Raw genomic sequence first — 27996 nt, 5'->3', positions numbered from 1 at the left:
AGCGTTTGGCTACTAAACGCCATTAAAAACTAAAGAAGACGAAGAAGAAGAAGCTTCCTCATAGGTGCGGATGCAAAGATGGCGGAAGAAGAGAGTCAGTTTGAAGAATTTGAGCAAATAGACTTTTTAAGAGATAGACATGTACGGTTCTTCCAGAGAACACTTCAGGTGTTACCTGAGAGATATGCCTCACTTGAAACAACAAGGTAAGTTTAATGGAATGACCAGTGTTGCTGTAGTTTATGTGTTTTTTGAAGAAGTTGATTAGCATAAATGCTAGCTGTGCTACATCAGGCGTTTTGAATGAAGGAAAGTGCTACTTTGTTTAGCATGCTGGTGTATCGTTCAAATCAGTGACCCTTTTAACGGGTGTCTCTAAGTCGAATGCGCCCGTTGTCATAGTTACTACAGCGGTTAAAACGGAATGAGAGTATCTGTCGTCGCGAATACCTTTTCAATCAGTTTTTCTTGAAGACACCCAATTAGTATAAGTACAATTAGTATCATGTTTTATATAGATTAAGGCATCTACGTGGAAAGCTTCTTACAATCTTAAATTTTCTAGTAGCTGTTCTACTTAGGAAAAGCGTTAATGCCCTCGGCGAAGGGTCGCAAGTTCACAGGGTAGCTCGTTTAACCGAAACACCTGCTAACATCAGCAAGGCTGGTAGAGCTATGACAGTTGAGCTGTTTTAAATTGGAGAACTGTAACATTGTAGCTAGGCGTAACCCTGTGAGACACTTAATTATTACCAGAAGTTAGTGGATCCAAGCAAACAGGACGGTTAGTTTCCCTCATAAGCGTAACAGTGCTGTTTCCAGGAAGTGCATTTAAGTAGGTTTTTATCACCCAGTTTTTATTTGTGATTGTTCGCTGCCTCTGAAGTGTAACACACATCTGACAATTTGTTGCTCATTTTGGGTTTTATAGCTGATGTGTAACACATGAATAAGAATGCTATCTGTCTTCTGCCCAGGTTAACTATCATATTTTTTGCCCTGTCTGGTCTGGATGTCCTGGATGCTCTGGATGTCATCGATAGAAACATCATGATCGAGTGGATCTATTCACTACAGGTTTTGCCCACAGAGGATCGTAAGTCCAGTAACTCTTAACTTTTCACAGAAAATAAGAACAACATAAACTGGATTAAGCAAAATAATCTCTGACACAATGGCTTCAGAAAAAGTATTGTAATAGCCAACTATTCAAAAACAACACATTATTAAATTAAAGAAAAAAATGTATGGAACTAATGAAGTTGGCATTTCCTGCACAGATGCGGTTTCCCTGATGTTACCACAGTACTATCTCAGCATTTGAGAAACACAGAAAATTGAAGCAGTCTGTGAGAAAAACTTTGAAGATTTGGGGCTCAAACTACAGCGGCTAGCTCAGGATTAAGTGTTGCAGACTCTTGTGCAAAAAGTTACAGCTCCACTTGTTAAATCAACATAACAGATATATTTTTTTAATTACAAGACATCAGAAAAATAATTTCATTAGTCGAGCACTGGCTTGAATGTTGTGTCAGGCATGTGCATACACACTGCCAAACCACTGTGAGAGAAGGCATTCAAAGCTGCTGCCTTTAACTGTGTCTTTGTCATGTTCATAAGAAAGACCATATGAATGCTCCCCTTTTATGATATATATATAAAACACCATGATTGTAATTTTTGTGAGAGGATTTTACATTTGTTGATGTTTTCAGAAATGATGGGGAATTTTTCAATGGCTAGGATATATGACTAGATAGTCACCTTTTTAGTTGCGTCTCATCTTCTTCCGCATGAAATTTAATCACAAAGAATTAATTTAATGTTAGCTTTTTTGTATTGAACTCCAGGAGGAGAACAAGCAATCTTTAGGCGTTCATGATGTCCACTTGAAGATCTTTCCTGTACATTGCTTTACAATTTTACAAGTTGCCACATACCATCATACGGGGCCTTAGGGGAAGAATCTTAATCCATCCTTAATGCATCTTGGGGGATGTTCCACCTGAACTGAAGGCTGTGTGCTCATGATCAGATCACCCAGGACATGTATTAATACCAGCTTTATAGGGGGTCTCAGGCACAAGGGGCCTTTCACAAGCCAGACCTTAGCATGTATACAGTGTGAAGTCATATTTGCAGCCAAATTAAGCACCCTTCACAAAGGAGAAAGGATTAGATAGTCAGAGCTTTTACAGAAAGAGAAATGCTGAGTAACCAGTGGTTTGATGTCTCACAAATAAAAAGTTTTTGAAAGCACTCATTGAAGTAAACCTTCCATATGAGCACACAAACAGTAGAACTGTATAGGGAGAGGGTGTAGGGGTTGGAGGAAGGTCTAAGGTCTCTAGTTTTCAGTGCAGGAAGTTTTCAGTGGCTGGGTCTTGGTTTATGAACGATCATTATAAGAAGACATAAATGTAAGGAGTTGCACGTGCAATAGACAAAATCTGAGAACTAATTTGGATTATGCTAAAGTTTGTGGGCTTTTTGCTGTGTGTTTTGGGTTCATCAGGGTGGCAAAAGTTGCTCCATAGAGGGCAGGATTAGATTCACTAATGGGGTATTTTCATGCAACAAAAATCTCAGGAACGTATTTACTTTAAACATAAAGTGGCCTCCGGGTGTTCTCTCTCAAACTATTCTCTCTCTCTCATCATTAAGAAAAGTTTGACTTAAATGTTTAATGACTTGTTTTTTTCTGTCTCTAACAAGCCACTCCGTGCCATCTGTTTAAATGCCCAGTCAGTTAATTATTCAAAACATCAACAGAAATTAAGTCGGGACAGCCATGCTTGATTGGTCTCATTTATGCAGCCACCATATGCTAAGTGTCTGGCTGGTTTCCTGTCATTAAATGTGGATATAACTTGGGAGGTACTTCTTAACGTATCATCAGCATGGAAGTCTGTTTTAGTTTGGCTGTTTAGACTCTTAACAGTTGTTGATGGGTGTGTTGTTGTCCAATTTAGAGTGAGTGCGTTGAATGTATCATCTGTTTTTATCAAGCTGATTAACATAAAAAGTTGTTTGCAAGCTGTGCTTCATTACTTCTGTCACTGATGATGGTGTAGATGCTATTTAAAATCAAAAAGTGGTAAGCAGACAGTTTTGTTTTCAACATTAGAGACTTGAAATACGTGGGTCATGAAGAGCTTTTATAATTTATCTAATTAGAGAAGTATAACTTAATGATAAAGCATGAAAAACACCTCTCCTTTGTGCAGTGTGTTCATTATATAAGCCTGTCAGTCAGAAATGATGATATCCTGTGAAACATGAAGCATAATGAATGTGCTGAAGCATATTATCTACTTTTTTGGCATATTTAGTTTACTGCGTTTTGTTTGTGTGATGTGTTCCTGTCATGGCCAGTAGATGGCAGCAGCATGCCTTTTGAGCGAGTTGAACATCAATGCAGCACTTTGCTGAAGGTCACTAGAACAAGACCTAGTTTGTGGAGCAGAGAAGCTGAGTCTTCAGGTGTCTTTGGCGTTGATGTTAACATTTCTCCCTGTTCTTCTCTTCCAGAGTCTAACCTCAGTCGTTGTGGCTTTCGAGGATCATCACATATTGGAATTCCTTACAGCACCAAGGTACTGCCCTTCCTCACGCTTGTCTTACTTTGGCCAATATTGCACCAATGCATCTTTTCAACACTGATAGTGTCCCATATTAGCCCTGAGGAGAGACAGGTCTGTCAGCAATTGATATGGCCTGAACCAGTGTCAGTAAGAGATGTTAATCAGTTGTGTTTTGTCAGTTTAATCTTTCCATCCAGCAGACATTACTGTTGGTTCAGAGAAGAGGTTTTCTTTTGGCAGAAGAAATTACTTGCTGGACAAACTCTGATCTGCTTTCACGGTCAAACATGAGAGAAAATACTAACATTATAGGGGGCATTGAACCAGAAGAAAGAAAAGCAAAAATTTTTTTTTTTATCATGGGTATCAGCCCTTGTTTTCACAATCAGTTCATCAGTCCAGACGCTGTTTTTAAATAGAAGTATTTCTTTAAAGGCACTTTTTTCCCCTTTTAATTAGATTGAATTTATCTTCACTTTGTAAACAAGAGTTAGCATACTGCAAAAACACACAAACACAACCGTATTTTTAGCATCACTATACTCCTGCCCCACCCCCCATAACAAGAATTTATTAAAATTCCTTACATTCTCTTTTTTTCCTTTTTTTTTGGTGGGGGGGTGTTGGGCATTTTTTGTCTTTTTTATAGAGGGGGATTGTGGATAAAGTTGGAGACAGGGAGAAGAGAGTGGGGGAGAGATGTGGGAAAGGAGCCACAGGCCAGACTTGAACCTGGGCCACCTGCATACATGGGGCACACCGTAACCACTAGGCAATCTGTGCCCTGATTCTCTTGTTTTAAAAATAATATTTAAAATCATCTCTACCTTGGATATGTATTATTAATTTATTTCTTTGAGAGTTAATTTGTACATTTCAATTTTCCTCTATTTCTACTTTTACACTGATTTTTTTCAAAAATATTTTAGAATTTTTCATTTACAACTTTTTTTTTATAACTAACATCATCAAAGAACCCATTTTATTAACATTCTTTGCAAGAACGTGAAACATCATAGGAAACATCCCATCTATAATGATATGAAGCTGTCTAAGCTTGAGACTGCTAAATTCTTGATCTGTCTTCTGTGATTATTTTTCTTCTGCAGGGTCCAGGTGTGCTTCACCCATACGACAGTGGCCATGTAGCCATGACCTACACTGGGCTGTGCTCCCTCCTTATACTAGGAGACGACCTGAGCAGAGTTAATAAACAGGCTTGTCTAGCCGGTCTAAGAGCACTGCAGCTGGAGGACGGCAGGTCAGTGAACACGTACACACAAATCTGCACTCACACACTGATTAATGCTGCCATTTCCACTCTGACTCAACACACCTGAGGACATGTGAGCACCGGCAGTCTTAACTCAGAATGACAGTAACTGACGTCGGTGCCACAACTGAAGAATGTTCACACACACAAACACACAAACATACATGACTTGTGTTCCTCCTGTCTGGCACATAAAACAGTCTTCACACATAAATATATCTGAACTAAGACTTGTATCTCATAGACTTTTTACTTTGAACATGATGTGACAATAAACCACAAGTGCTGTAACACTGAGCTTGTTTTCCATTGACTGTGTAACTTCTGTTTTTGCCTCCAGTTTCTACGCAGTGCCAGAAGGAAGTGAAAATGATATTCGGTTTATCTACTGTGCAGCCAGCATCTGTTACATGCTGGATGACTGGTCAGGCATGGACATCCAAAAGGCCATTGAGTACATCAGAGGAAGTTTGGTGAGTCAGGCAGAGGTTTATGCAGACTGTAGCACGAGGCTGTCAGAATTTGTCAGTACTTCTTGATATGACATGTTAGGGCTGGGCAATCAATCAAGTTTCAATTTCAATCATGATTTTGGCTTTCCATGAATATAAAAACAAGATAATAGTGATTAAATGAATACTGTGCTGCACGTTGTGTTGGCCATTGGTTATGTACTGTGGTAAATGTTCTAGTATTTCTTCTTGTATTTTGGCCCTAATGTTATATTTTTGTTTCTTCTTTGTTATAAAATAGCATCATTTTTATACATCCATGTTTTTCCACTCATTTGTTTTCTTTTATTAGTTGTTTTTCAATGTTGAGTGTCTATCTTCAATAAATATGTGTGATGCAGATGTTGTAAAATCAACAAATAATCATGTTCTCAATGCCAATCAAAATAATCATGATCTTTGCCATAATTGAGAGTTTTGAATAGATTCAATACCATCTTTTTTATGATCATAGTTGTTGGAAAACATCAAAGCTTTAAAAAATTTATTTGTATGTCAAAAATGTACTTTTCACATAGGGCCTGGGATCACTGTCTAAACTGCACAAATATGTTGGCAGTAGAATTGGGCGGTACCCATTTGTAAAATACCATTAAACGTTCCCAACAGTTTCCCATGGTATACCGCCAAGTTATTAAAAACCACATAACAAAAGAAGCAGGCCAGACCGAAAACTTGCCAGCATGAACATGCAAGCACAGCAGGCAGTCTGCACCTCCACATGTTTCACTCAATCCTTTTACCAGCAAAAAGAAAATACAGTAAGGAATATTGGTACCTCGGACAACATTTTTTTTCTTCTGTCATGGTATTGGAACCTCTTATCAAAAGTGTTTGATCTGGTGTGCCAGTAGCCCAGTGATTATGTCCGAGTGCTCCATGTACAGAGTCTGTTGTCCTCGAAGTGACAGCCTGAGTTCAAATCAGATTTTGCCTGTGGCATTTCCCGCCTGTCCTCAGCCATACTCTTTCTGCCTGATGTCTTATGCTTTTCACTGTCCCGTTCTTTAAAAATAAAGGCAAAAAGTCTGCAAATAAACAGAAAATAATAGATGTTTAGCAGCATCAATCAAAAGTTTAATGTTCTGATATGGTGACAACACTATTACAAATCTGCAGGAAATCTGAACTTTGTGTCTTAACAGACTAGATATGTTGGAATAAGGTTGCTGTTAACATTTAAAAATACTGAGATCTATGTGTGACTGAATTTTGGAGTTAGACCGTTAGAAAGTTGTTCACCTCTTTCCTTGCTTGGTTTTGTTTGAGGAGTGCAAATATCTAAGCCCAGGACAGCACCAGTCTTGATGGAGAATTACCCTGCCCCCCAAAACTACAATAATACAAGATTGCCTATCAGTTCATCTTGGTACAGTCTGTTGTTAGCTAATGTCCCTGCCTTCACTGAAAGTTGACAGCCAGTTACATGCTGTGTTTTTGTTCATTGTGAGGTAAATTTCCCAAGTTTATCAGCCACGGTGGCCTACAGATCATTAAAAGCATCAGAAAGCAGTCAATTTTATCCCCCAACTTTTGTCTATCTGCTCTGGCATAGAGCAAGTCAGTTGCTTCTAATCAGAAAGTTTTAAAATTTGAGAGGATCATATCTGATCTAGGACGGTGTGGCTTCAGCTCATTCGACCAACAAGCCCACACCGTCCTAGATCAGATTTTACTGCCTCATTTTCATGATTTTGAAGCTTAATTTTATAAACTTAAATGTTTTTCATGACTAATATTTGGCCTGGTATATAACACAGTGGCTTGTCATACAACAATGCTAAAATAGTTTTTTTATCACTTTACATTGACTTTAAGGAGAATATTACTATTATTTTTTGATGCAGTGATACATAAATTAATCTGATTAAATCTACAGTACGGTCAAGGACAAGAGTACTGTTCCCTAATGGAATGACCTCTGTTTGTGCACCATTCAATGCAGTGTTTCTCTGGGTAGAGTTGACCACCCACCCTCAGTAGATGGCGCTCTGCCCAGAAAGAAGTCATCTATAATAGATGGAGCAGTGGAGTAGTGCATCATGGTCCTAAGCTTTGGCAGGTATTTTTCTAACCAACATGAGAAAAACAACATGTTTCTCTGTCTCCTATGATGTGGCACATGTATGATATTTCAGTCCAATTGTTGACTGATGTTTAGCTCAGCCTGTACTTTAACCTCAGTGTTTGTTTTTCCACGTGATGTGGCTAAGACTCATCCAAGTGACTGGGTGACGTATTGTTTTCTAGCTTGTTATCGTAGTCTCCTTTGCAGTTAAAGTATCCAGAGTAGAGCAGAGGTATCTCCTGTTCATCTTTAAGCTTCTGCTTGTTTAAACTTTGACTTTCAACTCTAGACTGCGCTTTGGTTTTGATTCTATAATGCATCAGGTGTGTTAGCTGTTTCCTGTGCATACACAAAGACACAAGAAAGTGAGAGGAGAAAAGGCATGTGAATTTAGTGAACAGACAAGAGTGAATTGTGTCTGAAAAGTATATTTATCCACTTACCACATGCTTATGGTTGTAATCCAAAAATGTCTCTGGTAATTTAGGCTGGTTGTGAATGTGAGCATACAACAACCACCAGATAAATGCCAGCTCTGTGTGGTGAAGTCTCTAAACAGTAGAAACCAGCCTCATTGAAGGTTCACTTACATTTGAATGACGCCAAGTATCATTTTACCAAACTTATTGTTATGGACTGATCAGACCAGACAAACAAGCAATCTGGCGCTCAATCTTGTTCCAAGTATTTGCCATCTGTTCTCCAGTTTATGCTATTTTGTAGGAACAATGCTAACACAATTACTTGTTCAAAAATGATACTGAGAGTTGACACATGGAGAAAAACACAGCTGATCCTCGTTATCAACATATTCCTTTTCTTTCTGAAGCAGACATACAGAAGTTCCTATTAGTAGATGATGAAGAAATAAAAGTAAAACCATCCTGGACCGTAACATTATATTATACATTATGCTTTAAGTTAGATGTACATTTTCTAAACTGTTATAAAATGCCCAAAAAGGGGAAAAGCTTAAGATGCATTATTACACATTACTGATTTTTTTATATTTCTAGCCAGATGACTGAAAGGCCTTTTATGTTTCTCAAACCACCCAGTGTGCCTGGACCTGGATCATTTATACCAATGGTTTTTGGTCTTGTGTTTCCCGTTTTTTGAAGTAATCCTTTCCATGAGCACTGGTGGTTTGAGGGATGTCTGAGTGGCTCCTGCTGACTCTTTTCACTGTTCTAAAATATGCTCAAGTAAAGCTTGGATCTAAGTAGTAAACTGCAGCTGTTTGAGTTATTTTACCATAAATGAAACATTAAATCTGTTATATGAAAACAAATGTTTCAAATGCTTAGACTTGAAAAACAAGATAATTTTGAACTGGTTTGAACAAAGTTTCATCTAAAACACATTGGTAGAGGGTCTAGCTTTAACATGTCTCACTGGATTATTTGAGATTTTGGTTGAAATGTAAAGACAATGTTGTGTGCAGAAGTTTGGTAGCGTTTAGTAACTTGTGGTGATACTGCATTTCATACTGAGAAAAGTAACAGTTCATTACTACTGAGACAAGAAATTTTTTGCATTACTTTTATGTTACCAACATTAAATCCCTTTAACTACTTGCTCTGCTTGTCAGATGTAAATATTGCATGCAGCCAGCTCAACATCTCCCTTTGTTTTTGTGGACTCTACTGTTTCAACTCAGCCTAGTTTACAGCCAATAACCTGTAACTCTGCAGACTAACAACAGAATAACCTTCATGATAACTTTTAACAGCTCTTAATAAGCTCACAATCCCAACAACAAACAGCCGAAGCATGCAGGTTTACACATAGGCTTTGTACATTATGCTCAGGCTGTGTGTAATTCTGAGTGCCTCATTGCAAAGGCTCTTTAGCATAGCTGACACTACATAAACTTTTTAATTTACATTTTGCTATGATGTTATTGCCCGTTTTGTACCGAAATTTATTATAATGTGAATAATTAGGTGCACTGACATATTTGTGTTTACCTTCCGCCGTCATGCAGCTACTGTACATGTCAATGTGCCAACAGCTAGTAGAGAAACAGAAACAGTGCACATGCTTCTGAGATTTTTCAACAAGTTGAGCTGTAGGGGTCAATCGATAATCTGTCTGGCTGATTATGGATGCTGATATTTAGCATTTTACTGATTATCGGTATTAGTTTTTTATTCTACTAATAACTGATATGATTAATTAATTAAAAAGTTCACTACTATATGTGTCCTCCCTTTGGCTTTGTTCTCATTCACTTACACTCTCATCTAATGTCCAACAACACTACCTGACTGGCCGTGATGTCCCATGAGTTCTAGCCAATCAACACAGAAGTCCTGTTTAACAGTTAAACCATAGGAAATGGACTAGAACGATGAACGTGAATATTTCTAAGTTAAGTAATGTACTTTATCTTTAATACAATATATTTTTAAAAAGAGAATATAATGGAATGAAATACTGATAAAATATGCTATCTTGCTTGCTGATGATGCATCTAGTTGTGGTGTGAACATTCTGATCAAATAAGAAGCCTTTAGACTTCTTTTGAGAATGATGCACCACATTCAGGCTGTTCTGTTAGTAAAGAATCCAGCTGAAAGAGCTGGGAAGTTACTTTGGTTTGGATGAAGTCTTTACATTAAGTTTGCAGTACTATACATATCACTCCCCATGTTCACATTACTAGCCTTTCTATGTAATTTAATGGCTTTTCCTTTGTTCTTTACAGTCATACGATAGTGGGTTTGGCCAGGGAGCAGGACGAGAGTCACATGGTGAGTAAAGTAGTCCAGAAATGCCTTTTTTTTAGTCACAGATATGTGTTTGAAAGCTTTATGCACATCAGGGGGATGTTAAGGTATCTCAAAGACAAATTTTACACTGACACAGCTTTGATTTAAATGTCAGATTTATGTATTTAATATAATTTCTAACAGATCAACGTGTGTATGAGCGTGTTGGCAATGTCATGGAAGAGGGCATGAAAGCGACTGATGGGACTAACTGGTTTAAAGGATTAGCCAATAAAATCCATCTCTGTAGATTTAAAATCCCACCCCCACTCAAATTAAACCTTATTATTCTGACACAAAAACCTTCCTCCTACACATTTACATATTAGATGCATATTTTTGAGCACTCTTGGAGTATATCTGTAGTCACCTTTATAAAAAGTGAAGCTTGTGTTTTCTGTTTACTTGGTAACAGAGTGTGTGATGATAATTTCCGTCCTGGAGATAAATTCAGCATGATTACAGGCTTCTTTGAGGCTCTGCTCTCCTCTTCATGCCAGCCAACTCTGTATGTAAAGGCTGATTACACGTCAGTACAGATATGTAGAAGATGCACATTACCCAACCACGCATGTTCATTCAGCAAAGAGACCTCCCACACTATGTGCTTTTAATGTGTGCTGATTTTCACTGTTTTTGTAGATATCTGTGGTTGAGCCACTTTGTAGTTCAATAAGTGAAATGTGCTCTCAGACATTTCCTCAGCTTAAGGCTGAAGGGGAAGAGCATCTTTTCCTTTCAACACACTTCTGAAATGTCATAATTGTTGGTTTCCATGAATTCTTTATCAGATTCAGAGTGTATATAATTATGTTATTATGACACCCACTGTTAGAGTAAGTGGTTCTGGATTGCCCACCTCTCTGTTTGATCCAGATTTATATTTATCCTCTCTGATCTCCTTTTGCCTCAAGCAGGCAGAGAGGGGCATGAATGATTGGAGGCGAGTGAGGAGCTTTGGCAGATTTACACATCATCATCCCACCTTGTCTTTGTCTCTCACATAAACACACACAAACACAGATAAGCAGCCAGAGATGGTGATAATGTTTGAAAATGAGTTAAAGGCATGGTGTTGAATGATGCTAAAAGCAGTTTAAAGCCCAGTTGAAGAGACTGATGGATAGCTGATGCTTGTTCCTGCTGCACTGATAACAGCCTGCCATCAATCCGTGAGCACTCTCGTGTTCATAGGAGTCCAACTGTAAAGATGCTCTGGATTCAGCCACATATCATAAGATCCGAGGGAAACAACTTGCATTATAACCTCACCTAGGTAGCTGCCACAAAAGCCACTCATTGACTGAAAGAAGAACAGGGAGAAGAGAAAGGTCAGTGTGTCAGAGGGGACATTTAAGGATTTTATTGAAAATGAGTGCCAATTTCTGATTTTTTTTATGGCACCCGTTTCAAACTAGTACACCCAAGAAGTCTTCTGAGAAGCAACAAGGACAACTGGAGCAACAGTGTGGCGTACAAACCAAGGCACATGCCTACACACTGCCAATCATACTACAATGAGCAGTATGGCTGGCCCACAATAAAATTACAGCAGGTTGCTTGTCGATGACGCCATATCAAAGGGAAGAACTCCAGATGGGGGGTAGGAAGTAATTTCTTTGCTTTCAAAATGCCAAAGTTTGATGCTGCTTACATTTGCGCCAACTGTTCAAATTGTGAAATGAAATAAAACCTACTTTCAAGTCCCAAAATTGCTGACATTCAGGCAAAAATACATATACAAATCTCACAGCAAATGAAATAACCCTAACCCTAACGTCTAGAGGAGTGGTGTTTGACAGCACTTGTGTGTGTGGTCTACACCCACCAAGCAGTTAGGTTTAGATCAGTTGGTCTGACACGGTAAATCCTGGTCTTACTTGTGTTTCCACGGACAATGTATAGATCTGGATCATTTGGTTCAGCTTAGTTGGAAGAGGCCGTCTTCTGGCTGCCAAACAGCTTGGCGTCTCAAATTTGTATCAGCCAGTTTGGCTTCTCAAATGTGTATCAGCCAGATTGGCTTCTCAAATGTGTATTAAAGAAGCAACAAAAATAAAAGTTAAAAAAACAGTCTCAGAGATTGTCAAGTAAGAGCCACTTTCTGTGGTTCATGGAAATGATTCGGCTCATAGAACAGGCTCATTCTTGAACAACACATCATTACTCAGCCTCTTACTCCGACAGTGTTATTTGCTTAATAGTATTTAACTTTTTCCATTAATACATGTTTCAACAAAACAAGGGAGAAAAGCTGTTAAAGAGGCACAACGAGGCTCTTAGCTCAGTACAAGACTCCTTAAGCCTCTTGTTTCACTTCATCTGGCTAGACATGTCGTAGGATGCCTGCAGGACAAAGTCATTTGTGATGTTGATCACCTCCATGCTAGGCAAACTAATTAACCCCTGGGAAAATCACTATTTGTAAAGTGTAGGGGGTTTAACTAATGTATAGAAATTTTCTGATGATAACTAAAGCATGCTGGTTCACCTAGAGCTTTAATGCACTAACTTTCCTCTTTTCACATTGATTCCTAATGGATGTTTTTCATTTCTGGCCCAGTATCTTACTTTTCCATGTCATCAGTAACACTTGACTGCAACCAACCCATAAGCAAATAAAAACTCTTAGATTAAATGTTAATCATGATAAATAAATGTGAAACAAGGTAAATGCCCAGTATTAAGGTATTTAATCACTGTCAGTTTCACCTCTTCATTCTTAACTTTTTTTCAGCACCAGCCAAGTTTTTCCTGCTGTCATCTTCTTTTTTTTTAAAGATATATTTTTGGGCTTTTCAGTGCCTTTATTGGACAGAGGAGGACAGTGGATAGAATCAGAAATGGGATGAGAGTGGGGAGAGACATGCGGCAAAGGACAACAGGCCGGATTCGAACCTAGGCCGCACGCGTACATGGGTAGCGAATTAGACCGCTAGGTCATCTGCACGCCACTGCAGTCATCTTCCTTCTCCTCACTTCATTAAGCTATAAGCCCCACCCTGAAGATTTATGAAGCAGTGATGCAATGATTCAAAATGGCAGAGAAATCTGTTTAAAGTGCAGTATTTTTTAAATTAAGCATCAGTCTTTGGCACCAGCAATAGATCAGTGGATCATATGTGTCAGGCTAAAGATAAATTGCAGCATATTTTGTCCTATCCCCTACTTCATGGTATCTTGATGAGCCTCTTAGTCTTTATTCAGTGTACAAAAAGTGAGAAAATGCAGCTGTTTTCCATACTAGAGCACATCTCTTCAGATTTATATGAAGCATAAAGTTGATCCATGTTTTGATTACCTCCAAGGAAAGATGAAAAGTGAAAGCAGTAGCATGCTATAAATATTTTGGTTTGAAAGTGGCCCACACACAGGCACACACTGTTTTCACTGCAGTTCTCTGTAATCATCTAGTCATTAAAACTTGTCAGGGTACATCAGTGGAAGCATTTTTTAGTTCTAACACATTGTCAGAAGCATGTCTCTCTTTAACTGGAGCCATTAATGTAATGAATAATCCATCTGAACTGTATATAGGTGTCATCAACATGTGTTTCTTTTGTGTGCAGGTGGCTGGACTTACTGCGCCATAGCCTCCCTGTGTCTGATGGGTCGCCTGGAGGAGGCGCTGAGCCAGCGGGAGCTGGACAGGATCCGACGTTGGTGCATCATGAGGCAGCAAACCGGCTTCCATGGGCGCCCCAACAAACCTGTAGATACATGCTACTCCTTTTGGGTTGGAGCTACGCTGGAGGTACAGAGATACATGCAATCATATACTGCATGCATTAACATGTTTAGTGCTTTGATAATACTTATTTTGAGCACAGTTGTACAATTTTGTCCTGGAAGGGAATGTAGAGTAAATATCTGAGAAGTGCAATGATATATCTGAAATAATACAGGCTATCTTTTTCTATAGCAGTGTGCATACTTGCGCTGTCTAATCAACTGGGTAAATCACACACATGCACAAATACACAACATGAAAACGTGTGAGCAAACCTTCCAGCATGTGGGTCATCACTGTGCCAGAGGTACACACATAGACACATGATCTAAAAAACTGTGAGCTTAACTGCAAACAGCTCTGAGTAAGCTGAGAACACACACACATATACCCTCACACTCATGACAAATATAATGCACGAAAACTGTGAATTTCTGGGTCAAAGCTCTGCCACAGGGACAAATACGCACACTCACACTAAATATTTGTATATGGCAGATGTGAAGTATGGTGAACACTAAGGCATGATATTTTTTCCACATTTATCTTCATAGAAAGATAATATATAATATATAATATTGTGAAAAAAATATATGACATTCATATTAAACTAAAGTAACAACAAATTGAAAATAACTAAAATTTCTCCTATTTACATTTTTTTTCTTTTTCTCCTCCTTTCCTCCTGTCCCAGCTGTTAGATGTTTTCCAGTACACAAACTTTGAAAAGAATAGGAGCTTCATCCTCTCAACACAGGATCGGTTGGTGGGAGGATTTGCCAAGTGGCCAGACAGTCATCCAGGTAAAAAAAAAAATCTAACTTTGATCAGGTTTAAACTGCAATTTCACACTGAATCTGATGTGATATATGAGTTGTAGGACTGGTTTTAAATTGGGTCAAATTTCAGCCCAACTGTGTGTTTTTTGTTGTGCAGTTTATAGTGGGTTACGGTGGCAGATCATCACCTGATCAGCTGCTCTCAACTGGCATGATACATTTCTGGCATGTTTATAACTGGACCGACTTGTACAGTGACATCAGAGCCACAAGCCAATTCCCAAACTTCAGGGCTTTTTTTCCTGATTGCGCCTGTGCAAACTGTTGGACCATTGCAATAGCGGGCATGCCAGTTTGCGTTGTCTTCCCCCTCCTATCACGGAAGATAATAACAAGCCAGAAGTACCTTCAGCTCACAGGGATTATTTTTTCTGATTTAGCTTTATTGTTGTGTTTGTTGGTGATGCAAACTGCACGTGAGAGAGAGAGCGAGCATTAAAATCTGTCTTCGTATTTGAGCCGTGCTTAAGAGGCTACTGAGATGCATAACTATAACCCAGTTCAAAGGAATCTTAGTTGCCCCTCTTAGTTCTTCTCAAGGCAGCTTATTCTAACCTGTTGCCAGAGACTGCAGATGGGAACTAGCCTTTTGGCTAACTCCGGCATGTTTACAGAAATGTTGATTTATACATGCAGTCCCAGTAAAATAAAATAAATGAAAAAATGAAAATGGACATTTGTCAGTGTTCTATCTCATTTTAATCTGTTTAGTGTGAGCACTTGGGTTCAGTTGCACTGTCTGACATTCCACCAGACTTTAATATAGTACAGTGTAAGCCAGGCCCTACAAAGGGCTGGGAGATCTTTCAGTTGACTCTGTATAGAGAGTGAAAATACAAATAAAGCCAATTAGAGAAATATGTCTAGGGTGTTTGAATGGTTCCTGTATTGTCTGATATCTGTTAAAAGATTGACACAAATCTCATGCACCCTATTCCCCCTTTGAAGGTTGTGAATAGACAAACCGTTGCTGTTCATTTTTCCCATCAAGTTCAAAGTGACGGTAGATCTAAGCAGTTTCAATATCTCTTTATTTTTTTCTACAGTCTCCACCCGGCCCTCCACAGGTGCACAGAGGTCAGGGTGGAGTTGTGGGTGACAGTTTTTTTACTTGACATCAATGGAAAAGCTCTTGTAACCCTAAACTACAACTCTGCACATGTTTGTGTATGTGTTCCTGCTCAGCCTTGTAATGTGTAATTGATGAGCTGATTGTTGGTAGGTAGCCCGAGGACAGAGGAGATCAAGCTGCTCATATTACAGGAACAAGACAGGAGGGAACAATGGGGCAAACAGACGTTGTGTTCACAAAGCTGTGTGTGATACTACAGAACAAAAGAGAGTTTTAGGAAATTAAAGGGACTCTGTAGCAGAACGGGTACAGATAGTATTGGGCTTAAACAGTGTCGCTGTGTCCAGCCAATCAGTGTGCAGGAGTAGGTCAGAGAAGATAAGAAGGTAACAAAAACAGAGAACAAGAAACATCCTGTCTGTTTCCCTACTGTTGTTCTGTTAAGAAAGACTTCAGGTCATCTATCAGTTTTTATGTTAGGAAAAGCTAGTTTTATAAAGGGATACTGTTAAAAAATGAGAATTCATTTATTGTAATTTTTAAAGGTTTCTACAAGTTCATGCTCAGACTGGGCATTAGGGTTAAAAGCTGATTCCACATAAAGGTCTTAGACCTTCATTTTTGTGTACTTTTTTGCCAAAGAACTACATGTCTGCTCAACAGCACATCAGAGCTTTTTTATGATTTAACTTGACAGAACCAGAAAAACAACATAACAAAAACCCTGTAACCTGACGTCTTGCATTTTTAAACCTAGCACCATATAGTCATTGCGGCTGGAAATCCTTTTTTTATGCTTCTAAAAATTACTAGTTACAAAGCTTCAGTGATTGAGGGTCATTGATTAGCCATCCGCTCTTTCATTTTGGTTTAGTGTGACTGCTCTAAAGGTGTCAATTATGGCCATAGGAGACACAAGTACTCTTTCAAAAAAAGGCTTCCACTTTACAGGACTAAACAGCAGATGCAAACGGTTAGATTCCAGCTAGTTAACATTGTAGGCATTTAATGGCATAATGGAAAGATATTTTCCTCATGGACTGACAAAGATCAGCAAAGCAGAGTAAATATTGCAGTTAAAGCCCAGTAGAGCAGAAATATGACTCAAATAGTCATTTTTTTTAATTAGGGACCACTGTTGGTATAAAAAGCAACTGGTTGCTAGTAATGATAATGTTTACAGCTCATTTCCTCTTCAATATTATGGTAGGTTTTAAGGATTACAAACATCTATTTTAAGTATATTCATCAAAATGATTTAAAAAAATTAACTTTAACTTCACTTTGTCTAGATTATTTGATTTTTTTTAATTTTAAAATGTAAAAATAGAGAAATTACTCCAAAGAGTCGAAGAAAAGTTAGATATAAAACCAATAAGGATCATAGTACATAAAAAGTATCTAAAAACTCATTTGATTTCGGATTTCTAGAAAGTAATGTCAATTAAATAAAGATAAAAGGTAAAATAATTGACTGCATAATTAAAGTGACTGACCTCATTCAAGAGGTCCAGCCAACCAGTGATAGTAGTCTCCAGTTAGTTAAATGGGGATCACCTGAGTACAGTAAATGTGTCTCAGGTGTTTGTAGTATAAAGACACCTGGGTCTCAAAGGTCCCATGACTGGTTAGTCAGTATTCCTGGCTACCATTACACCAGGAAGACAAAAGAACACCCCAAGCAACTCATAGAAAGGGTCACTGAAAAGTACAAGTCAGGGGACAAATACAAAAAAACCCATTCCAAGTCACTGAACATCCCCCAGAGATCAGTTAAACCCATCATCAAGAGATGGAAGGAATATGGCGCATGTGTAAATCTGCCTAGATCAGGCTGTCCTCACAAACTGAGTGACCGTGCAGACAGAGACTGGTGCTCAAGGCCACCAAGACTTCTATGACTACTCTGAAGGAGTTACAAGCTCCACCAGAACCTCTGCATGCAACAGCTGTTGCCTGGGTTCTTCACTGTTAAAGCTTTATGAGAGATTGGCAAAGAGAAAGCCACTGTTGAAGAAAACTTATTGAATTTACACTAGTGTTCACCAAAAGGCATGTGAGAGGCAAGGCAAGTGGAAGAAGGTTCTTTGGTCTAATGAGATCAAAATGGTGCTTTTTGGCCATCAGACAAGACACTTTGACGGACACCAAACACTGCACATCACCACAAACACACCATTCCCAATGTAAAGTACAGTGGTGGCAGCATCATGCTGTGGGGATGGTTCTCGGCAGCCAGCCCTGGAAAGCTTGTAAAGGAAGACGGTAAAATTGATAGTGCAAAATATTGGAAAATCTTGGAGGGACAATTTTATTCAGTCTTTAAGAGAACTACAGCTTGGGAGAAAATTTATTTTCCAACAAGACAATGACCCGAAGCATACAGCCAAAGCTACACAGAAGTGGTTTAATAAAGACAGCAAGGTGAATGTTCTGGAGTGGCTGAGTCAAAGCTCAGACCTCAATTAAATAGAGAATTTGTTGCCAGCCATGAAAAGGGCTGTTCACACTTGATCCCAGTGCAACCTGACAGAGCTTGAGCAGTTTTGCAAAGATTGATTGATTTATAAAACTAATAAAAAGGCTAAAATATCTGAGGGTGGAATACTTTTTATTGGCACTATGTATTAAAAAATATCTAATACATATTTATAAGGCAAAAATAACTTAATGAGTTAAAGAGTACAGTTCTTGTAAAATCTTGTGCCCAAAATGGAAATGTGCTCATTACTGTTAATCTTTTACCCCTCAGGCCTGCACTGCACTGGTATAATGAACTCCTTTAATCTGACCTCAGAAGAGGCTCTGATGGTTATTCTCATAAAGATAATTAAATAAATGGCCAACACTCTGATGTGCATTTGGCCTGTGAATTTATTTTAATGTTTATAACTTTCAGTGAAATGACAGCATGGTCTCTTCATTTTGATTCTCTGTAAATGTCTGCAGTTCCCACATAATTGAATGTTTTAAATGCTATGTAATCACAAAAATTTTTTGACTGTTAAATGTGCTTTTCTGATCTCACTCTATTGATTGGAAATATTTATCATGTTACCCTTATGCAGACATGTCTTCTGTGCAGCCTTGACTCTTTTAGACTCCTGATTGATGCAGCTAATGGTGCTTTGATTGATTCTAAAGCCTGTGTCCAATAATCTGTCATTTCATTATAATTCAATTACCGCTCCATTTACTTGCCTGTGCAGCTTTTATCCTGATCCCAGGGGAAAGAAACGGGGGTCATGGGGCTATAATATGTGCATTATTTATGTCTTCTTAAAGGAACAGGACAACAAAAATAATCCTTCTGCACAATTCTGTTTTTTATGGGAAACTTGGATATTGTTTAATTGATTAGGTAATGGAAAAGGAGGTGTCAAACACCATCTTTGTCTCTTTGGCTGGCCCACCGACCTGTCACATGCAGGTGCTTCTGATAGGTAACATGTCACAGCTTCTAACCTCCTCCCCCTCCTCTTTTTTTCACTCTCTCATCCCCGTTTCCTCCTTTCCCATCAACCAGACCCCCTCCATGCTTACTTAGGTTTGTGTGGCCTGTCTCTGATCGGAGAGCCCAACCTGAGGAAGGTCCACCCAGCTCTTAACATCACCCAGAGAGCCTTTCAACACCTCCAGCAGCTGCAGCAGACGTGGAGAGACAGCACTGGCAGCTGCAGCAGACAGCACTGACAGTGACAGCAGGACGCTCCACAGCTCTGTCTCTGAACAGGTTCAGCCATCAGGAACGTCTAACAGTAGGCTGTGAAAGACAACCAGACTTCTGCTGTGTGTGGCCTTCTCATTTCAGGAAGGTTTTAAAGACTGCTGTTTTACATGGAGCTCTCTGTGTAAAGTGACTTTTTTGTTAAGCAATATAAGCCACACTTTTTGCTGCCTTTTTATCAGTACAATGTAGGGAATGATGGTGTGTATTGGGGTATGCTGAAGGAAGGGAAATGATGTGCCAGAAAGTCAAATTTGAGTTGCTGGAGATTTGAGAAAATTCCAGATGCCTCGACTTTGCAAAGATCTTTTAGATCATGAAGCTTTGGAGGCTTCCTGGTCTTTAGCATTGTTGTCAAAATGGACAACAAAGTCTGCTGTAAACCGTCCTATCCTTAATGAGCCGTGAAGCAAACTCCTTAGAAACAACCTCATAGTATTCATTATAACAGCTGAGCTGGGAACAAGGAGGAGGGCTTGGGAAGCATTTTGTCAAACTGATGACTTCATTAGTTGAACATGTTTTAGCAGGCCGCTCATATTTTGAGACAATGACTCACTATGTGCTTATCTGGATTATCTCCCCTCTTATCAAGACAAATTTGGGGGAAATATTGAGGAGAAATACAGTGTTTTTGTCCAAGCATTTCCCTCCCTGCCTCTCTGTTTGTCTAGGATTTCCATCCTTACCTTAAAAGATCTTAAAAGCCTTAAGCTCAGAAGTCCCAAATGACTGAATTTGGTCCCAAAGGTGATACCAGCCTTGCAGGTAAATTCTCCCTTCAGCTCCTTGCAGTTTCACCACTGCAGGCTTTGTTCAGTGATGGAGAGAGATTCAAAAGATAATGGACCAGCAGTTCAGATCCATCTTAAGGGCCAAAGCTATATTTCAGAAAATAAAATTAAGAGCACCCTAGAAAGATTAAACACTGCGTTTAGCTACAGGCCTTATCTTTTCAGATCACAGATATTTTCCTTTCGGTTTCCCTGAGGCCAACAGAAAAATAGATCCAGTCTCTAAAGGGACAGAGGTGAAAACCCAGCTTTCCTTCTAGGTATTTCCCATCAATTCAAGCCCTTCTCAACATCCCCTGACTCCTGAACCTTGAACTGATCAGAGCTGCTCTTCCTTCACAAGTTTCCATTCTCCCTTTAAGGCACCATGCAGCCTGAAATCAATAAGACAAAAGATGAAACAGCAGCATTGTAACTTGGGGATATGTACTCTTAAACAGCACTGAGAATTGACTTGTTATTTTAGGAACAAAAGGACACAGGGAAAAGAAAACAAAGAACAATGCACATGCTGTGCCATACAAACAATCAAACGCTGTTGTCACTTCCCTTTGAGTATGAAAATTTCCACCAAGACCAAGGTTTTGTACACCTGCACTCTTTGGTGCTATTTATGGTCAACACAGATGTTCATACAAGTGACCCTCAGCCTTTATTTCTTGTGATTTGAAGTAGAAATTAAATCTTTACAAGATCCTTACATAACAACTAAGGGTGAGAATCTCATGATAAATTGTGCTGTACAATGTAAGATTTAAAGCCCCCCCAAAAAAGGAGTATCATTAATGTTGCGCTATTTCTGCTATATTTGATACATTGCAACACAATTAAATAAGTTAACATCACAACATATGATCATTTAAAGGATATGAAGTGCCACTGAAAGGTAGGGATGTAACAGTATTAAAATGTCATGGTACGATAGTACCTCGGTAACAAGTCCACGGTACGGTATTTGTAGTGTACAAAGACTGCTTTAGTGATGTCGGCTTTAATCAAATTATGCTTGCACTTTGAATATTACAACATGTGCAACAAAGTGCCATAGGCTCAAGAAAATAGTGATACTTTGGCTCCAGTGTTTACTAACCCTCGAAGACCCTCACAACTGAAAACAACTGTAGATCTAACATCCAACATTTTCACGCCATCAAGATCAAGCCAGTGATGAAAGATGATGGGTAAGAAAGAGCCAGTATTTACTGTAATTCATGTCTCCCTTCATTCTGCTCCACTTAAAAATCAGCACTTTTTCCTTGAAGACCTATCAGTTGAAACGATCCCGTGTCCACTACGGTATTGAGATGCTTCTGTTACCGCAATACTGCAAAAATAACAATACTGTTACATCTTTAATAAAAGGTTGAGTGCAGGATTCAGTGGACCAGTTTCTCTTCCATTAAATACCCAGTATGTACATGTCATCTGCATGGGGCTCTTTGTCAGGACAGTAACACATAAATATGACGGGCAGAGACCAGGGCCCATCGGCTCCACCCATCACCACCATATACTTCTTGTTTTGAATTAAGGACTCTCAAATGGCATACAGTATATCCTCAACAGAAAACCAACGTTTTATTTTCATTCATACATTTCACAATGAGAGGGAAATGCACTAAAAAAAAAAAAAAAAAACTTCCAGGTTCGCTTTGGAAACGATCCCAGAATGTACATGTGCACAGGATGCAATTAGAGGTGGATTCAATTGGATTCGATTACGATTTATAGGGTTACGATTCGATTCATAATCCATTATTGATGCATTTTGCTGCGCTTGTTTTTTTTCTTTTTTTACATTTCAGTTGTTCACATTGAGTCAAACATAATAAAAAAATGTTTATAAAAATAGAGATCAATTAAATTTCCACCATCCACTAATGGGAGATGTGTGTAAACTGGAAATTTACATTTGAACTGTACCAGAGGTATCAGCATCCTTTCCTTGTAACATATCTGAAATTACAAACATAAAAATGTCCTTTTTCACAGATGAACAACTGGTAATCTAAATCTTGCTGTTAGGCGCTGCATGTCAGAATTCCACCTTTTTGTTCCTGCTATTCCACAGTATTAAATATTTGAATTCCTAACGATTATCAATTATTGGGCATTTATTAATTGATTCAAAATCTTCCACCTCTACATCACGATGCATCAAAGAATCAATTTTTTTTCTCTCACCTCTAGATGCAATGGAAGTGCTTCCAGCAGAATGCACACATGCCTTTTTTTATTTCTCTCATGAGAGATTTTTGAATGAAAAAAGGATGCTTCTCTGTTGAGTAAATGCACCTTATGGGGTACAGTTTTTATTGAACAGTGTCCTCAGTTCAAAACAAGATGTAGAATTGAGAAGGGTGGGGGGGGGTCCGTGCTATAGAGGTGAGTTTTGGTGGTTGAACTCCCAACCTATTGCAGCCTCTGTTAAATAACCTTCTGTTACAGTTGTAAGAATTAAGAAATTGTCTTTGAAAATGTAGGAAATATTTGAGCTACTGTAAGACCTCAATTTAAAAAAGTACAACATAAGAATAGTCACTTTAAAGAATAATATAGATATTTCAGTCAAGAAATTCTACATACTGTATCTTTAAACAAGTAAGGTCAAGTATATATTTTACCATATTGATATTTTGTCCCTCCACTAATAAGATATATTCTATGTAAATATCAGCTCAGTGCACTTGTCCTTAGCGTTTTGATTCCAGCAAGCAACATTTCCAGCTTCACAGGTTCCTGCAGCCCCCTGCTGAAGCCACGCCCTTTGATTATAAGGCCGTTTTCAGAGCCAACACCTGCTCTCTGAGACAGAGAGCGAGGAGGCGACAGTTTATCAGCAGGAGAGAAATACAGTGGCCTGTAACACATTACCTGCAGGAGTGTTTTGTGTGAGACATCAATTCTGACTAGATATAAAAATAGTATCCACCTCTGTGTTTTCCCTCCAATGACTGAAATGAACCTGGCCTCGTCCTTCTCCCCCCGCCAAGTTGGCCTGGTTTTTAGATGTAGAAAGCAGAGCGGGGAGACAGAGGAAAGGAGAGAAGAGGGGCGGAGAGATGGATAAATAAATAATTTGACACATCTATTATTGAAAGTAAACTGTCGGAGGCTCAATGTCCTCTCTGAACCCTGACCAAACCTGCGGTGTTGTTTTAGTGCAGAAACAATTGGTCTTTTATCCAAATGTTTCCTGTAGAGCCATGTAATTGTCTTTGCCACAGTCTTTCCCCCTGCTGACTTCTACTTTAGCCATTTTTGTTGCAAAATTTTTGTCAGCATGAGATATAATGATATCACCTTTGGGAAAGTTCAGACTTCTTGTGCTGCTGTTAAATTGGCAACTGATCATGGCAACTAGCTTTTCAATAAGTTAAATTACAGCTCTGGTAAAAATAAGGAGACCACTGCAAAGTTATTTCAGATCTGGTTCTGCTATTTATAGGTTTGTATTTGTCTGAAATGGATATTTTTTTTGTTTTGTTGTAGACATATTTTTTCCAACACCCCAATTTCCAAATTAAATACATTTTTACTTATTGGATGCCATTTTATCACATAGTAATTGCCCAATTCTTTGTTTCAGTATGCCTATAGGGATCGATCAAACTTGATACATTATGAGGGACTCTGACCTTGCTGATGGGGCCAGAGTCCTTCCTATAAATGTTTTTGTGTCAACCAAACTCCATCTTGATGCTACTCTATTCTATTCATTGTCATTTAATAGGTATACTTTTTATTTAAAGCACACCTATGATGGCTATATCTTGAGGTCCTATGGTGCCTCGTAATCATCTACCGTTCAATGTTGTTATAGTTAACTAAACCTAAACTAAAATGTAAACATCATTTTGGTTAACTAAAAACTAAGGTTTATGGGAAAAACTACCTAAAACTTAAATGTGTGCATACAAAACTAAAATAAAATGCAATAGGGACAAAATGTTCTTAGTTTAAGCCCCTGACTACAGCAGACTGACCTGTACATTAAGCCTGGAGAGAGGAAAAAGGCCTGATTTGATTCTAGAAGACTTTAAACGACAGTTTATTTTAGGTCTTGAGTTGTATTAAACTTGAATTTGGGCCTTTTGGATCTTGCCCCTGACAGGTAGTCCATATTACCGCTAAAACTAAGCATGTTTGCAAAATAAAAACTTAACTTAGAAGAAGAAAAAATGAAACTAAAATAGGAAATAAAAAGTTGAAAGAAAATAAAAATAAAAACTAATGAAAAACCTCAAACTATTATAACCATGCTACCTTTGCCTAGTGATAAAACCTCTTATATCCTACATGATAAGGTACTGATTTGGTGACCACCTAAAAAGCCATAAAACAAATACAAACTGCTCCACTGTCCAGAATTTGACCTCTCGGGATCCATAAAGTCTAATCTTTTTTGGCCATGAGTTACCTAACATCACCCAGCAGTATGACTGCTCCCAGAAATGACTGGGACCCTGAAAGGCTCAGAAGATGAGCCCTCTTCAGAGAGCCCAGCTTTGGAGTGAACTGAAAAAGCATGGCTATATACATTGACACTACTGTCCTAGTCCAATGGGCCCACGCGCCATGTTAATATTACAAAGATAATACCTTTTAGCAATGTTCTCTCTCTTGGGGGTCGCCAGATGCCTTCTAAAAGATAAAGAATATTTTTAAATGATTTCAACTGGTATGTTCAACCATTTCAGAAGAAAATAAAGGCATGAAATTAGTTAAATGTCAAATAAGAACCTGGTTATTTGGTGAGATTTATGCTGATTTATGCGCCCATATACAGAGGCCACAGTCCTCAGTGCATTAGTTTCAGATTTGAACTCCAACTCCTGCTTGGTGCATGATTCCCCTACTCTCTCCCCATATTTCCTGTCAGCTGCCCTTCAGTTAAGTGCAAAAAAACAAAAATAATCACACAAATTAAGATAGAAGAACCAGAGAAAGGTTTTTTTTTTTTTTGCAATGGTGTCTTCATTTCTCTCTGGAACTGTAAACTGTATATCTACCCTCTTGATTTCTTATTTAAAGAAAGATAGCATTTTTTTATACAGAACATGTAACAATAGGCAAGAAAAGAAGGAAAGTAATCTGAGTGGTCCTGAGTCAAAAAATGCACCAAAACAAAGCGATTGTGTCTCCAAGTTACTGCTTCTATGGCTGCCTTCTGCTTGGATTTGTGTGCTTACAAAAGGAAGATCCTCCCTGAAACTTGATTCTGAAACTTTAAAATGTGCCTCCTGTATCATTATTCTGGGTCACTGCTCACTGGATGCTCTCTACATGAACAGTAAGCTTAAAATGGGCATAGTTTTAGTGTCTTTACAATGAAAACCACTGATTCTACATAGAAGAGACTGAAGGTGTGTCTCGAACTATTTGGGCATTCAGTTATTTAGCAGAGAAGTTTTCCTCCTCCTATCTGGTAGTAGAGATCACTTATCCAATCAGACACAGGCTTAGTGACAAAGGTTATTTAATCTTCATGTCTGATTGATGATGATTTTCCAACAATGGGGAAGATTTAATTTCATCAAAAGCCATAAATGCTTACATGACATAAAACAGGATGACAGCTTGGATGGATCTGCGTCTCATTTTTGCTACATCACGCTGCGGCGGTTGCTCTCAGTCCCACAGCATGAAAGGATGGGATGAGGCTTTTAAGCAAGACTGCTGGGAAAGCTGCCTGCACGCCCAAGAGACGTAAATCAATATTTCCTTTTTTGGGGTGAAGCCAAAATGACACAAACGGACAATTTGAACCCTTTGCTTCAACAACAGCTGTTATACATATGTAATAAATAATGTAACAATCGTATTGGAATTTATTTTTTCTATGCTTTGTAGAACTATTGAGTGTAGATAAACATGTAAATGACCATAAATATGTGACTTCTTTTGTGCAAGTGCTAAGATAAAACTATGTTTACAGCTGCAGCTACCATCAGTGAGATGGTTTGAGGAGTTTAAATACAAATGTCAAAGGTATTCTAGCCCTTCAGCTTTGAATTTGCGGACACAGGGATTTTAGCTCGAGGGTGCATACTGTATTTATGGTAAATAAAAAGGAGTACTAACTTTTTCAAATCCTCTGGACTCTGTGTGCTTTTGTATGTCTGACCTGCATGTTTTGAATGTATGTCAGGACTGTTTCTGGTATAAAATCTGGTCGGTCATGGGGTCATTAAATTCAAAGGCATTTTAGCTTGTGAATGCGCTCTGACTCCTTCATGGCAGCTCACCTTTTAATCTGTGATGTCATGTGTGACATTTTCTCCTCAGTGCACAGAGCACTGTAGGGGGGCGTTTACCTCTAGAGATCACAAATAGTCCCTGTTGGTAAAAAGGTTGTCCATTAAGTTTTTGATGAATTTTGGACATAAATAATAAATGCAATTGTCTCAGGGTCAGTTAGTTACCAAAACCATTGCTATCCATCACATAAAGCCCCTTTCTCTCATGCACCCATGTCCTCCCAGGTGGGTGGAAGAGAGGAGCTTACATCTCAGTAGCAAGGCAGGGCATGATGTCAAAGGGCAAAAACATGCTGCAGGAGTCATTATGTGCACAAAGATCACATCACTTGCAGGATATAAATGCCATTAGCCGCAGCCAAGTGGAGAATTTGCCTGCTGCCTTCACATGGGTTAACCTTGACTTCTAGTGGGAATGCCACTCGGCACTGTGGAAGTCTTGATAAAGGCGAGGGCAGAAAACTTAATCTGTTTGTGTCCACACATGCCGCCAATCCTAAAATTTAGGGGAAACCCAGAAAGTGTTAGCCTTCACATAAATGATATGTTTAACTACACATATTCACAGTATCAGCAAGTTAGAAGAGAGGAAAAGAGGCTTTATCCAGTGCACAAAGATAGCACTGGTTTTGCACCAGTCTTAGTATATAAACATCTTCATCCCTACCTATTTGCTTGCCATGACTTTTCTTCAGTTTCATCTGCTCTGCCTGTTGTCTAGCTGAATTTTACCTGGAAGCAGGCAGGAAAAACTGTGAAAAAATTTGGCTGTGTGCATTCACACATGCAGCTGACCCCAAATGTTTGTAGGCATTTTCAGGAGTGCAGTAACTGTATGAGAGTTGATTATTAAAGGGATTATTTGGTATTTTTGAACTGGGGTTGTATTACTTTTTAGTTAATCTATTGGTACATTTCAACCTAACACTTTGGTGGTATGCATTTATTGAGGTGTTCCCAGACCAGACAGGATATATAATCCCTCCAGCATATTCTGGGTCTTTCCCGAGCTCCCCTCCCGGCTGGACATGCCCAGAAGCCCTCCAAAAAGAGACATCCAGGAGGCATCCTGATCAGATGCCCGAACCACCTCAACTAGCTCCTTTTGTTGCGAAGTATTGCATCTCTACTCTTACTTCCCTCTGGATGTCTGAACTCCTCTCCCTATCTTTAAGGCTGAGTCCACACATCCTCAGGAGAAATCCTCAGGAGTTCATGACCATAGGTGAGGGTTGAGAGTTAGATCGGCAGGTAAATGGAGAGCTTTGCCTCTCTGCTCAATTCCCTTCTCACCACAATGGGCCAGCACAACGCCCACAGTACTGCTGATGCTGTACCAATCTGCCTGCCAATCTCACCCTCC

General features: G+C 38.9%; 1 protein-coding gene across 1 annotated transcript; it reads left to right on the top strand.

Annotated features, from left to right (window-relative positions):
• The first annotated feature begins 66 nt into the window (after positions 1-66).
• On the top strand, positions 67-26466 carry pggt1b (protein geranylgeranyltransferase type I, beta subunit). Its single transcript, XM_041787047.1, has 9 exons — positions 67-206; positions 978-1096; positions 3532-3596; positions 4694-4845; positions 5198-5330; positions 10148-10193; positions 13781-13965; positions 14636-14744; positions 19379-26466. The coding sequence occupies exons 1-9, from the start codon at positions 79-81 to the stop codon at positions 19543-19545; spliced, it is 1104 nt and encodes a 367-aa protein (XP_041642981.1). The 5' UTR covers positions 67-78; the 3' UTR covers positions 19546-26466.
• Positions 26467-27996: the final 1530 nt, after the last annotated feature.

This window comes from Cheilinus undulatus, linkage group 5 (assembly GCF_018320785.1).
Source record: "Cheilinus undulatus linkage group 5, ASM1832078v1, whole genome shotgun sequence".
Taxonomy (NCBI): Eukaryota; Metazoa; Chordata; class Actinopteri; order Labriformes; family Labridae; genus Cheilinus; species Cheilinus undulatus.
Note: the sequence above shows the minus strand (reverse complement) of the source record. Positions and strands in the feature narration are given on the sequence as shown.

What these genes read in the sequence shown, in the direction of transcription:
- pggt1b (XM_041787047.1), top strand. Translation starts at nt 79, where the DNA reads ATGGCGGAAGAAGAGAGTCAGTTTGAAGAATTTGAGCAAATAGACTTT. An exon ending in GGTTTTGCCCACAGAGGATC is followed by an intron (nt 1,097 to 3,531) that starts GTAAGTCCAGTA and finishes CTTCTCTTCCAG; the next exon opens with AGTCTAACCTCAGTCGTTGT. An exon ending in AGCAGGACGAGAGTCACATG is followed by an intron (nt 10,194 to 13,780) that starts GTGAGTAAAGTA and finishes TTTTGTGTGCAG; the next exon opens with GTGGCTGGACTTACTGCGCC.